Source organism: Eupeodes corollae, chromosome 1 (genome assembly GCF_945859685.1).
Source record: "Eupeodes corollae chromosome 1, idEupCoro1.1, whole genome shotgun sequence".
In the NCBI taxonomy this organism is placed as follows: domain Eukaryota; kingdom Metazoa; phylum Arthropoda; class Insecta; order Diptera; family Syrphidae; genus Eupeodes; species Eupeodes corollae.
In genome coordinates this window covers 16620694-16634743 of record NC_079147.1, presented here as the reverse complement: position 1 = coordinate 16634743, position 14050 = coordinate 16620694, and the positions used below count along the sequence as shown (strand labels likewise).

The following is a 14050-nucleotide window of genomic DNA, read 5'->3' as shown; positions in this document are numbered from 1 at the left end:
AATAGAAAAGTAAATAAATAAATTGATACAAAAAAAGTACAAACTTTGGAAAATTTTCTTCTTTAGGATTCAAGTTCTGTAGGCTTAGGTTCATATATTCCCTTTAAAAATTATCTACTCAATAAAAAGTTTCCTAAATTAAATGCCTACTTGAACTAAATGGCCATTATTCCATTAGTAGTTGTTGTTGGCATTTCAATTGTCCAATGTGTGGGCCGTAGTGTAAGTACAGGGTGGGTCATATTAAACTTCATTATTGCAAATGTGTTACAAACGAAAACTGTGAACTATACAGAGACGAATGAAAAAAGCATATAAATTAAAAACTATAAGATTTAAGATGAGCTTTATTCTTTAAATAAAATATTTGTAAGACGTTTATTTTACATTCCGCCAGATTTTTTTAATATTCCCTTCGTTCCAGGTCTGAAAGCAGAAGTTTTTCTAAGGTTTTCGAAACACAATAAAATCGTTCTACAGTCAGCAGAGCTTTAATTTTTAATGTTTTTTACTCGGCCCATGACACCACACTTGTATGCACATCGGTGTACTAACAGTCGGGTTGTGCCACGACAAACGTTAAAGCTGGTGCCCTAATTGTTGTTCGCTTCTTGTAAAGATGTAAATTAAAATAAAGAAAGAACTTGTCAGAATAAAAATAAAAAAACACAAATAGAAATGAACATCAAAAGTTAAAATTAACTTGAGCAAAAAAACAAATCAAAACTCATAAAATGGACAATTTTTAAGAAGAAATAGTTTAATTTATTCATCAAACCAAGATTACATTAATCATCTTACAGACAACTTAAAATTAAAATTAAGTTAATATTTAAACAAAGCAAAAAATAAATAAATAATAAATAAATTTCAATTAGTATTTAAGAAAGACTTTGTTTAAATTCAAGTCAAAGTCTATTATAGATAGAAAAACATCTAAAAATTGAGATTCTATAAAACAAAATTCATTTAACAATTGCAGCTTTTGCGTGAGTTGATAGATTCCAGTACCAGTGGAAATGAGTTCATCCCAGGAATGTTTTTGAAGAGAATACTAGTCTCGAAGACTCAACAGAAGATAATAAACATGCCACTTTAGGTTCCTGACCCTTGAATCTTTCAGTGTAGAAGATTTCAAATCCCACGTAAGATTCCGGCGTTCAACAATAGAGCGTCTGATAAGTAAGCTTTGCTATTCTATATTCCATCGAGATTTAACTTAATCTTTATGTTTTTCCAGTATCTTATTCTCAGCATTATGTATTTCTTCATGCAGTTATTAGAAGAAGACGAATTAAAATAGGTACATCAGCAACCCTGTAACCTTTCGACAGTTAGAAAACCTTTTCGGTATAACTAACTCTTCCGCATGGGTTGTAGTTAATCGCGTATCGAAAGTTTCTTTTTGTTTCTTAAGAATATTTATCTGTTTAATCATGTAGTTTATAAGTTAAAATTAGTTTTTGTTCACCTTTTTCCTGTTTTGCTCTCTAAAAGTACTGGAGAGCGCTAAGAAACGCCACCTCGGTGGTCCTAGATTCAATGAAAGAAAAATCTCTATGTGCACCTAATCGCGGTAGAGAGCGGGTAGTGCTAACGCACAAGGTGGCCGAATGGCTGACGGTATAAGCAAACAAACCAGCTGTAGTGAATTCCGGAAATAATAATCAAATACTTGTTTAAGATATTAGAAGTCAATGTCTTATTTTTAATTCACTTTTACTGGTAGTTATGATTCTTAGGTTAAGTACAATATAGGTTATGCCATATAGACAATGTGTTTCCCAAGAATGATGGATTTATCCATGATAATTTGACAGACAGCCAGATCAGCTGGACGCATTGTCAGACTTGCTAATAAATACTCAACACCAGCATTGCTGATGGTCAGGGCACGATCTTGTCCTTGCGTAGTACTAAAAACCCCCTAAGAGCAAAGGAACTGCACATGGCGGTATGAAAGTCTGGTCGACTTCTGCAACGCTTGTCAACTTGTGATTGCGGGTTCTTTATTTCCGCACAAGACCTGCCACAAAATCACCTGGGAATCTTCTGATGGTCGAATCAAAAATCAAATCGATCACTTTATAATACAGCAGAAATGGAGGAAGTCACAGTGCGATGTTTATAACGAAAAAAAGGCTGATGCAGGTTGTGATTATCACTTGCTACTGGGATCGCTTCGCTTACGAACAGCTGCTGTACAGCGTCGCTCAGAGGGTATAGCAAGGAGACCAAGATTCAACACAACCGTTCTAAATGACTCTAATGTACGCCGTAATTTCGCCACTACAGTCGGCGACAAAGCATCGAACACACAAAGTCATAGCTTATCGATAATGCTTTGTGGGCTCGAACTAAGAGAGCTTAAATGGAAGCTGGAACTGAAACTATACTATTAAGAGCAAGAGATTCCTGGATGTCCAAAGACACCTGGTACAAAATCCTATATCGAAGAACACTTAACATCAACACTTACACACTTAGAATCAATTTAGAAAGTGATTCTCAACGGAAATTGAATCCACAAAACTAGTATAGAGCATTACATAAGACAGTGCAGCGGTGTGTGAGACGCGACAAGAAGGCAAGGGTGGACAAACTTACGGAAAATGCGGAACATGCTGTAGGAAGAGGGGGCGCAAGGGAGCTGCATAAAATCACTTAGGACATTGTCGGACAGCGTAGAAGCACTAATACTAACCATCCCGCGCACTTTTGTGCGTTGCTAAATGATGACCACAATGCAGAATTGAATCCACAATTGAACAACATGAGCAGATCTTCTAGGAGTATTGACACAAGTCCCCCAACAAGTGCAGAGATAAGTAATACGATACATCTTTTAAAGAAAAACAAAGCAGCTAGAGTTGATGGTATTCCCTCAGAATTTCTAAAAGCAGACCCTGAGGCAGCTTCCCGTATTTTGCTTAAACTCGTGCGGCTGTCTGGGAGAGTGAAACTTTCCCAAGGAACTGGAAGTTCTTTCTGTTTTTTTTAAATGAATGGCAACTATTATTCTCGAGAGGATTAAGTCCAGGATCGAGTCTACCCTTAATAGGTACCAAGCGGGGTTTCGCAGTGGCCAATCGTCCGTCGACCACATCAACACCTTGCGAATCATACTCGAACAATCATCTGAGTACCAATTACCGCTATACCTAATGTTTGTAGATTTTGAGAAGGCGTTTGATCAGATCAATTGTGAATGCATCTGGAGATCGCTTATTGCGGAAGGAATCCCTGAGAAAAGTGTCGCCGTTATTAAAGAATCGTTCAACAACGCAAGGTGTTTTGAGTTGCACAATGGACAGCGTTCCGACTCTTTCGATATTCGTCAAGGAGTGAGACAAGGAGATGTCTTTTCACCAATTTTGTTTTTGCTGGCGATTAACGATGTGATAACTGCCATGGTAGGTACAAATGAAAGACACGGTATCCAATGGAGTCTGTTTGACAAGCTTAGACACATAGATTATGCTGACGATATATGTCAAATGACAAACAACACGGCAGCCTTAAATCAGATGTGTCATTCGCTGCAATTGAATGGAGAGGTGGCTGGCTAAGGATTAACACAAATAAGACGAAGTAATGACCACGGGCCAAAGTACACACAATTTATTCTAAGGCAGGATCCATAGAGGAGCTTTCGATGGCGGAACGGAACTGGATGTTAAAAGTAGAATAAACAAAGCCCGTAGTGCATTTGGAATCTTTTCTTCTGTGTGGAACTCTAGCAAAATATCGCTTCGCCCGAAGTTGAAACTCTTTGAATCCAACGTCAAATCAGTGCTGTTATAAACTTCTGAAACATGGAAATGCTCTGCCAACATCTCTGCAAACTACCAGCTTTTGTTACCCGTTGTCAGCGCTCCATTCTGAAGATCCAGTGGCCGCAAACCATATCTTACGTTGAGCTGTGGAATAGGACCGGACAGAAAAAATTGGACGTAGACATCATGCGACGATAATATAGCAAAACAATCCGTCCAATGGAATCCCCAGGTAAATAGACGCGTTGGAAGACAAAAGACAACTTAGAGGTCATCAGTTTTGAAGGAGGCTCGCTCTCAAGGTATTCAATCGTGGCCACAGCTGAGGTCAGTTCAGATGCTGTGAATTGGGATAGGTGGAATTAGATTGTTCTTGCCCTATGCTTCAGGAGGACTTAAAGTGCTGCTGTACTTGCAGCCCGACAACACATATTTTTCCTGTTTTATTTTTGATTTCTATTTTCAGCTTTCACAAGTTTTAACCAAACAAATTGACATAAAATAAAAACGTCAAGAAGGGGGTTGGTTCGTAGACTACTACATTAACATTTGGTTTTAAAGCGAGCTTGAAGCTCGTCTCAATTCTTTATATAACTGAATCGAGTTAAAGTGAGCTTGATTTAACTCGATTCCAGACGGGGATCGGAGTCGAGTCAAAAATTGTAAAGAAAAATCCTCCTGTGTTTGATTTGGTTTTACAGATAATGCATTATGGTCTTTTTATTTGCATGTTTGTGTACAAAAGCTATAGTTTTGTTTTAATCAAATTTCAAAAAAAAAACACTGCAGCAGGTATCATATTTTTTTATAGCGCTAAACTATTCAGTTTTTCATTGTTTAACACTAATCAAACTATATCACTTACACTTTATAAGAAACATCGAAACACCATTTGCATTTTAAAAAGTGCTGTCAGACTTAATCATTTTTAAATCTTCTTGTGCGGTGGAAACACCAAAAAGATTTATTTACTCTAAACTGAGATAAACCTTTGGGGGAAACACAGCAACATTTAATTATCTTTTCTATTGTTTTCTCTTGCAAAATAGGACCACTTAGTCCATTTTCATTAACAAACCTAAATAATATCAACAGTAACAGTTTAATTTTTTTTCGCCAATGAAAAACAGATTATTCCAAATGCACAACTACTCAACGAACACAGCCATCGAGATACAAATGTAATATCAGTCGTATCAACATTTGAGAACGAAATCACATAAGAACCATTCAAGACTCCTATAAATGGCAAAATCCCATCAGTAGTAAGATTCTACTTTAACTTTTATCGGTAGTATTCGTACTGCGGATGTTGTTTTTGTTATTTGTGTAAAAACTATACTATTGATAGATTTTATTTCAAAATACGGGTATTGTCAATGTTCCTTCAATTTCGATTCACCGATAGTGACGTCGGAAGCATCGGTACTTAGTTAAAAAACACGATGATTGAGGAAGTGTGGCTTCTGCTAGGTCTTTTTTACATCTGTTAAATGCAACTTCAGATTCACTTGTCCATTTGATTGGCGTTTTATCGTTTCGTCAGTTAATTTAGCCAAATCCATAAGCTCTTCATTTGAAGCTTGTGGACTTGTTTAGGTAAACGTTGTAACCACAATGATTTACGAAATTTGTTGGCGATGTAATTACATTCAAGCTCTTTGAGTTCGTTAAGAAGCCGTGATGCTGGTCTCTTATCGGCAAGATCGACATCGGAGAGTAGGTTTTTGATCTTTTGTTGTCGAAAGTGTCTCGTGCCAAAATGTAGGCATACGGATTGAAACTCGGGTAATTGTTTCTGGCGCATCTTCTAATACTGGTGCTGTAGCGTTGTTGTAGTTATTACCCAAGTAACATTTTCGGAGCCTCAGTTGTTATAGTAGTTCGATTTAAGCTTCCAAGGAGTGAACTCTGAGATTACTGCTCTATTTTTTATGCAGTTGCAGCTTCTGACATTTTCTTATTCAAAATATACTCTATATGTAAGTTTCATAACAACTTCAAGCTCTATAGCCTTATAATGCTTGTTGCTCTATTAATATGCTCTAATATAATTTAAAACACAACCTTTAACGAGCCTTACTTAATTTCGAATTCATATGCTTTAAAAAAGCATTATTTTAGAAAGACAAATGCTCTTTAGAGCCACTCATTAGCTTTTTTGTTTTTTAATAAATACTTCAAAACAGCTTATTGATCAAAAGATATAATAAGTGGATTTGTCGGGTTTCGCATAAGGATTTTTAATAATACTATTAAGTTTTTTTGTGCTCCAATTAGATGGAGGAAACAAAAATACCCCATTTTGCTCGAATGAGCTGGGTATAATTGTGAGCACTGTTTGGTTTCTATAATTTAATTCTTGTATTATTTTAAAAGACATACTGAATTTAATAACCACGACGAACAAGAAAAACTACGGCGACCGAGAAGAACCACGAGCACGACGCGACGGAATAAAAACACAATAAAAACAGATTGTGTCAAGAATTACCGTTATAGAACCTATTGCTTCAGAAGAGTTTTATATGTGTGTGCAAAAAACAGGAGTGAGCAAGAAAAAAATAGTAAATCAAAACAAAGAACGAGATGACGAAATGCAAACACAATGTTGCACAGGGTGAAACGTTTTTTATGTCTCGGATTTATTTTTGTGTTGAAGGGCCAAACATAATGAGTGTTTTTATTTATTTATGTATATTCCGGATATGAAATGCAATAGACTGGCAAAATAAATAATTCATCTAGAATATCCAGAATGGAATTAATAAACAGAATAGAATAGAAATCCGCTAATCAATAAAAATTTATTTTATAATCCAAAAATGATATTTGCTGTGTTCATCATTTTACTCACAACGGTCAGTTTTTTTTTTATTCGCACGAGTAAGTCACGCTCTGAACACTCAGTAAACGTCCTCTGAGTGAAAAAAGAAACACAACTTTGAAGCTCTGGACACTGAACACGAAGAGAAACTCAACTTTTAGTTTGACAGTTCATTCTTTGTTCAGATGTTAAAAAGAAGAACGCCTAATTATAATTGAATTTATATTTTTGATTTCAAAAATAAATTTACTTGAGAAAAATTATGAAGATATTTGGGGTAAATTCTTTCCAAACATGTCTGGAAAATTTTAAACAAACGTCAAAATTTAACCAATGGTAAACAATTTAAACACATTTCGAACACGACTTATGTAAGGGGTTTAGAAAAATGTTTTGTGATTGGTGTGGGTAGTCTTCTAGTTACACATTGAGAGGAATTCTAAACAAAAAAAGAACAAAATGTCTAATAGAAAGAAAACTTCGCATCAAACAGGGAATATTTGTTTGTAGTTATTGTTTGCGTGAAAAAGCCGTCGGCATTTTTTGTTTGTTTTTATTGAATTGAGGCACCCTATGTCCTTAATTATAAAAAATGCTCTACAACAAATCTAAAACAACAGTTTTGTAGACGTTAAGATGTATAGAAGCTCTAAAAGAGTTATTGTTTTTGTCGTATCAAAATGGCTTTTTTGGTAGAAGTTATGAAATTTCTCTGATACAATTTTTAATTTTTCATTTCAAATAATTAATAAAAAATTAATATTTTAAAGGCGCGTGGTACATTTTCGAGGTACAACAGCTATGTTTGTGATGAAAATAAAGTGGCACATAAAATCACACCTTCGCACGCTTTAATCATTATAATTTTGAGTTTTAGGATCATTATCGTATTTATTGTTATTAGAGTTAGAAGTTTTACTCTGAAAATATTTATTTACTTTCGACTCAAATAGCCTTTCAAAAAGTAAAAATATTGGCTTCAAACTTATTTTATTTTACAGAAAATATTGTTTTCGATATTCAGTGATTTTTATATAAAAATCCAACAGTCCGTTTTTTCATAAAAAATAAAATCTATAAAAAATAGTACGCAAATTTGGTAAAATTGATACTAGTACATAAAGACAAACTTTTAAGCAAGACAAATCGACAGACGGGATGGGAAGTTATCAGTGTGGGTCGCATCCCAGCCTCTTTTTAGTTCTGTTTTCGTTGTTGTCCATTTTATTAGTTTTCAACATTTTAATAACCTTGCGTGAACCGGGGTCACCAATTATGGAATTTATAAAATGACAACTGTTACAACGTTATTTATAAGTAGTAATTCATTTATTTAGTAACGTTATAATATAAAAATAAGTATAAGAAATTAAAGTAAGTATTGGTAGTATAATAGATGGGTTTAATGATGATTGTTCGGCGGTGGGACTACGACTGCGCTCGCCAAGTAATCGTCCAATAATTGTCACATCAACATTAGTGTACGTACAGTGTTGTTATAAGTTGCAAGCTGTCATAAAGGATTTCGTATACTACATTTCCTCCCACTCAAAGATATCATCAATGTGAGACCTGGAATCGAACGACAGGTCTTCGTTGTCTGTAAGAGCGTCTAGGTGTTTGCACAGCCGGAATCACCGACGGCTTGGCAGCTGCATTGTTGTCCCTTGTTTCTGTTGCTTGAGGAACAATCTTGATTACTGTCGATGAGACTGAAGGAATATTAGTATTATCAGAATTTATACTTGCCTGATTTGCTGCAGAACTTTGAAGGCCCTTATTCATGAAAAACTCATCCAAGTGATTTTCATTCGAGTGCTGAGCCCTCATCTGGTTTTGGTGTCGCTTAAGAGCTCCAAAAACTGTGGATACAAGGTATGTCATCCGCCCAAGTTGCTTTTTTACCCTACCTCGAATCCATTTTGGTCCTCTTGAGAAGTTCTTCACTAACACTAGCTGTTCGCTAACAAAACGATTAAGTCCTTTGCTGCCTTGTAGTTTGTTCTGTCGAGGGAACATCAAAGCAAGAGGAATTTTAGGCTGTCGTCCATGTAATATTTCTGCTGGTGATTTCCCGGTAACAGGATTCGGTGTCGATCGAAAAGTGCTTAAATGGTGAAGTAACGCATTATTCAAGTCTTCTCCTCCTTCCATAATCTTCTTTAATGACGTTTTAAAGGTCCTTACAAAACGTTCAGCCTCTCCATTAGAGGCAGGATGAAAAGGTGCTGACGTCAAATGTTGAATTCCATTTGAAGAACAGAATTGCTCAAACTCGTGGGACACAAACTGTCGACCATTGTCCGAGACGATTGTATCAGGTAGTCCCTCCAGCGCAAAAATACCTTTCAGAATTGAAATTGTGGCAGATGACGTTGTTGTGGACATTTTAACAACGAACGGGAACTTAGAAAATGCATCTATACAGACCAACCACATGTGTCCAAGAAATGGACCCGCAAAATCCAGGTGTATACGCTGCCATGCATGATCAGGTGACGGCCACGACGAATACCCCTTCCTTGGGCTACTGCTTGTTTCCTGACATTGTATGCATTTTGCTGCACGTTCGGTTATGGCCTTGTCTATAAATGGCCACCAGCAATATCTCCTGGATAGCTGTTTCATTCTTGTGATCCCCCAGTGTCCATCGTGGAGGAGCTTCAACACATTTGGCTGCTGCGATGCTGGAACAACGACGCGAACGTGCTCAGCCTGAAGTAAAATAATATTATTTTCTATGAGAAGAGAATATCTTCGGTCAAAATAAGGTTTCAACTGTTTATCTATAAGCTTTGATGAGTCCGGCCAGCCGTGGCGTAAAAACTTGAGTACTTTGGATAGAACGGGATCTACGGCTGTGGCACTGGCTATTTGCTTGGCATCCACTGGAAACGCTTCAATCACTTCATCAAATTGAACATGCAGACAGGAGTTTTCGCTTGCATCAAATTGCTCATCCTGGCCCATTGGTAACCGCGACAACGCGTCTGCGTTTCCATGTTTACTTGTAGGCTTGTATCTGATGCTATATTGATAACCCATCAAGAACAAAGCCCAGCGCTGCAATCTTTGAGCTGTAAAGACAGGTAAATTTTTTTCAGGGTTAAATATTGAGACCAGCGGCTTATGGTCCGTATACAAAATAAAATGTCGACCGTAAAGATACTGATTAAACTTCTGCACCCCGTATATGATAGAGAGGGCCTCCTTCTCTATCTGACTATACCGTTTTTGATGTATGTTCAAAGTTTTTGAAGCGTGTGCAATCGGCACTTCCGATCCATTGGGAAGCACGTGAGAAATGACGGCTCCTATGCCATGAGAGGATGCGTCCGTAGCCAGAATTATAGGCAAATCGTCACGAAAATGAGATAGCCTCGTTGCGTCCACCAGTTGTGATTTTAAATATTGAAATGCTGACTCTTGCTCTTTCCGCCACACAAACGCTGTATCATTCCTGCGGAGTATATTTAAAGGGGCACTGATTTGAGATAAGTTTTTAATGAATTTATTATAATAATTGACTTTCCCCATGAAAGCCTGTACATCTTTCACGTTAGTTGGACGTGGCAATTCTTTAATCGCGATAACCTTGGAATCTGAAGGTCTAATACCTGTCTCACTAATGATGTGGCCTAGAAATTCAATTTCTGTCTCCAACAAAATACATTTTTCACGCTTGCAAACCAGACCATATGACTTAAGCCTTTCAAAAATTTCGCGTAAAGTGTCCAAGAGCTCATGAGTGGTTTCGGCTGCCACAATTATATCATCAATATAGTTCCCACACTGGCGAACCCCCGCAATTACCTGTTCAACTAATCTTTGGAATATTGCCGGCGCACTAGCAACTCCAAACGGCAACCTCTGACACTGGTACAATCCCATGACTGTGTTGACGACCATAAACTCCTTCGATTCATCATCCAGCTCAACCTGGAGGTAAGCGTCCGACAGATCAATTTTTGCAAAAAATTTGCCACCTCGCACCCTGTATAACATCTCTTCTACTCTCGGTATAAGCGCATGTTCTACTTCTAACTGCGCATTTAAAGCTTTGAAGTCCCCACAGATTCGTGCTCGCCCGTCACTCTTTGGTACCACGACGACTGGTGCTGCCCAATTACTAAACTTAATTGGTTTCCAAATTCCTTCTGACACAAGGCGCTCCACTTCCTGCTTAAACGAATCCATCTGAGAAAAAGGGATTGGACGGCTTCTGAAAAACTTTGGAGACGCTTTAGATTTTAGTTGTAGATGGGCTTTAAAAGGTATGCAACGGCCTAATGATTTATCAAAAATGCTACTAAATTCATTACATAAATCATTTACCTTCGATGTTAACGTGACGTTAGATATATTATATACTACCTCTTGCTTCATATTAAGCCCAAATGAGTCTAGCCAGTCTATGCCGAGAATATTATTAGCCGCTTTAACATCAGTCACAATGAGAGGTAGCACCATTTTAATCGAGTCGTATTCCACATTGACGAATGCTTTTCCAAGCACGGGCACTGTAATGTCACCATACGCCTTAAGAACAATGCCTGCCGGCTGCAGCTGGTTACATTGCAACTGTCTAAATTGCTCTCTGCTAACCATGGAGCATGAAGCCCCAGTATCCACTAAGAAATCCATAAACCGATCATTTATTTTAAGTTTTAAAATCATTTTATTGCCTTTTCGGACTGGCTGACTTTGCAAAACATTCGTATCGTGTGCCGTTTCACTTTGATTGTCTAATTCTACCACGTTAATAAAATCGATCATGTGACTGTCCATCGTCTCAATATTTTCCATTTTCTTCGACCCGTTAACCGACTGTCTATTGCGAGAGCGATTCCTACGATAAGAATGCTTGTTTCTTTTTTTATTTCTACTACCCGTTAAACAAACTGAGGCGATATGACCAGTACCGTTGCAACTATAACAGTCCGCATTACGAAATTTACAACTGTCTCTATTGTGGCTTACCCCACACCGCGGACACGATTTAATTGACTCCGTTATTTGACCGCTACTTTTCCCTCTACCTTCACTCATCGGACGATTTTTACGCGTTTTATTTGCGTCTATACGAAAAATTTCTTGCTGTTGAGTACTTTGCCCTTTTACATTTTTAAGCACACTTACTGTGTTTTTCGTGGCTTCATAAGATTCTGCTATCAAAAGTACATCTTCCAGAGTAGGGTTTGGCTTTTGGAGAGCTGCCGTACGGACAGCATCGTGGGGAGTATTGATGACTATCGTATCCCGCAGCAGTTCATCAACAAATTCTTGCTTGCATTCTGGTTTGGAACAGATATACTTACAATTGCGGGATAAGCCACGTAGCTCAGCTACCCAATCTGCATAGCTTTGGCCTTCCCCCATTTTCGCCTGAAAAAACTCATATCGAGCTGCCAATATGTGAACGTTGCGTTTAAAATGTTCAGACAATTTATCTGTGATAACCTTAAATGACAGATCCTCTAATTTGTCCCCAAGTAATTTTTGTGCCAATTCAAAAATCTCAGAACCTACCCATGAAAGAAGGAACGCCCTTTTTTGCTGGTCTTCCTCTACCGAATATGCCGAAAAATGTTGCTCTAGTTGCTTCAAATATGATTCCCAGTGATGCTTCTCTTTCTGGTATTGATGAAAAGGTGGAGGCGCAGGTGTATTTGATGCAAGTCTACCCGAGCCATCCATAACCATTCCTGGCTTCGTCATTTTTTCCATCCATTCTCTTTGACTGATCATTAAAGACTTCAGAAAATTTTCCTGTTGTCTGAGTAGCTCCTTTAACTCCGCTGCTTCCATAGCTTACACACAAATTTCAGCAGAAAACTGAACTGACACGTGGAAAGAAAGTAAAGAAACCCAAATTAATTATGTTGGAGTGAAGGTATACAATTTTGCGTATCGATATTATTTATATCGCGTAGTTCGATTTTTTTTTGTATTAAAAAAAATGTGTTTCTCGTCGCCAAAATGTTACAACGTTATTAATAAGTAGTAATTCATTTATTTAGTAACGTTATAATATAAAAATAAGTATAAGAAATTAAAGTAAGTATTGGTAGTATAATAGATGGGTTTAATGATGATTGTTCGGCGGTGGGACTACGACTGCGCTCGCCAAGTAATCGTCCAATAATTGTCACATCAACATTAGTGTACGTACAGTGTTGTTATAAGTTGCAAGCTGTCATAAAGGATTTCGTATACTACAACAACCAATTGACACTCTTTTTCTTTAAATGTATAAAATTTATTAATTAACCTTAACTTACAAAAATGTTGTTGCACGAGGTGTAAGCAGAACAATAAAGGAGGAAGTTTATCGCTGAGCCATCCCTATTTATATCATTCGTACTTTTTCATTAAAGGAAATAAAAGAAGAAGTGTAAGACTTAGCGAAATGTGTAATGTACAAGTACAAATAGAACCGAATCGCCACAACATTATTTCTAAAATGCACTTTTACAGCAAATGCTCAATATTTCTCCTTTCAAGAAACTATACATGGGATAAGTTTGGCCCACCCTGTATGCATCGACAATCTTTATCACAAAATCGACTTTGAACAGAATATAGGTTTAAGTAATGGTAATGTGTTTTGTGTGACAGTAATACGACGTGTATCAAATAACTGCCAAAACTCAATTATCCCACTTTTATATTGTATTTTATTGTTGTGTACCTTTGTCCATTTACAACAAATGTTGTATTATTATTCTTTTTATTTTCGTGTAACTCGGTAATTCCATTAGGAACTTTATGCCTCTAACTTGATTTATCGATTTATTATTGCTACAAGGCTCAATAAGATACCTTCCCTTTCACTATGCCTTTTTTCTTTTTGTTCCGATTTTGGTGAATATGGGTGGATATGGTTGTCCATTAAAATAAGAAACCCTGTTTCAATATTGGAAATTCAGTCAATTGTGGGTATATTTCATTTCCTTTGAGAAAAGAAAACTTCGACGCCTCTACCTTAACCAAAAAACAACAATCAGCCTTCATTGTGAATCACATTTAATCACTTAAAATGCAAGATACAAATCATCAAATCATATTTCCTCGTATTCTATTTTCATCCATCCATCCATCCTTTTATTCAAACTAAGGTTATCCTGCCCTGCATGTTTTTATGCTTAATCTTTTTTAGGGTTTTTTTTTTTAAAATAAATTTGTACTTTAGAATCTAACCTTGTGATAATTTGGAACAAAATTATGAAAAGCTTCTTTTTATCCTTTCGCCCACATGACACCAAATGAAATGTCAAAAAGAGTGGATTTATTTTGATGAAATGGACGAACTTGGAAAATTATGTTTTAACAAAATTCTTTCATGAAAGTTGGCTTTGATTATCATGGCCGATATATGTAAAAAGTTGTCATTCAATGGGAAATCCCAAAATTAATTTAATTATTGTTATTTACAGGAATATATTCA

The 14050-nt window shown here is 36.7% G+C and overlaps 1 protein-coding gene across 1 annotated transcript; it reads right to left on the bottom strand.

The window, feature by feature from the left end:
• Nucleotides 1–8163: 8163 nt before the first annotated feature.
• Nucleotides 8164–12321, bottom strand: LOC129946623 (uncharacterized protein K02A2.6-like). Its single transcript, XM_056056912.1, has one exon. The coding sequence runs from the start codon at nucleotides 12319–12321 to the stop codon at nucleotides 8164–8166; it is 4158 nt and encodes a 1385-aa protein (XP_055912887.1).
• Between the last annotated feature and the right edge of the window lie 1729 nt (nucleotides 12322–14050).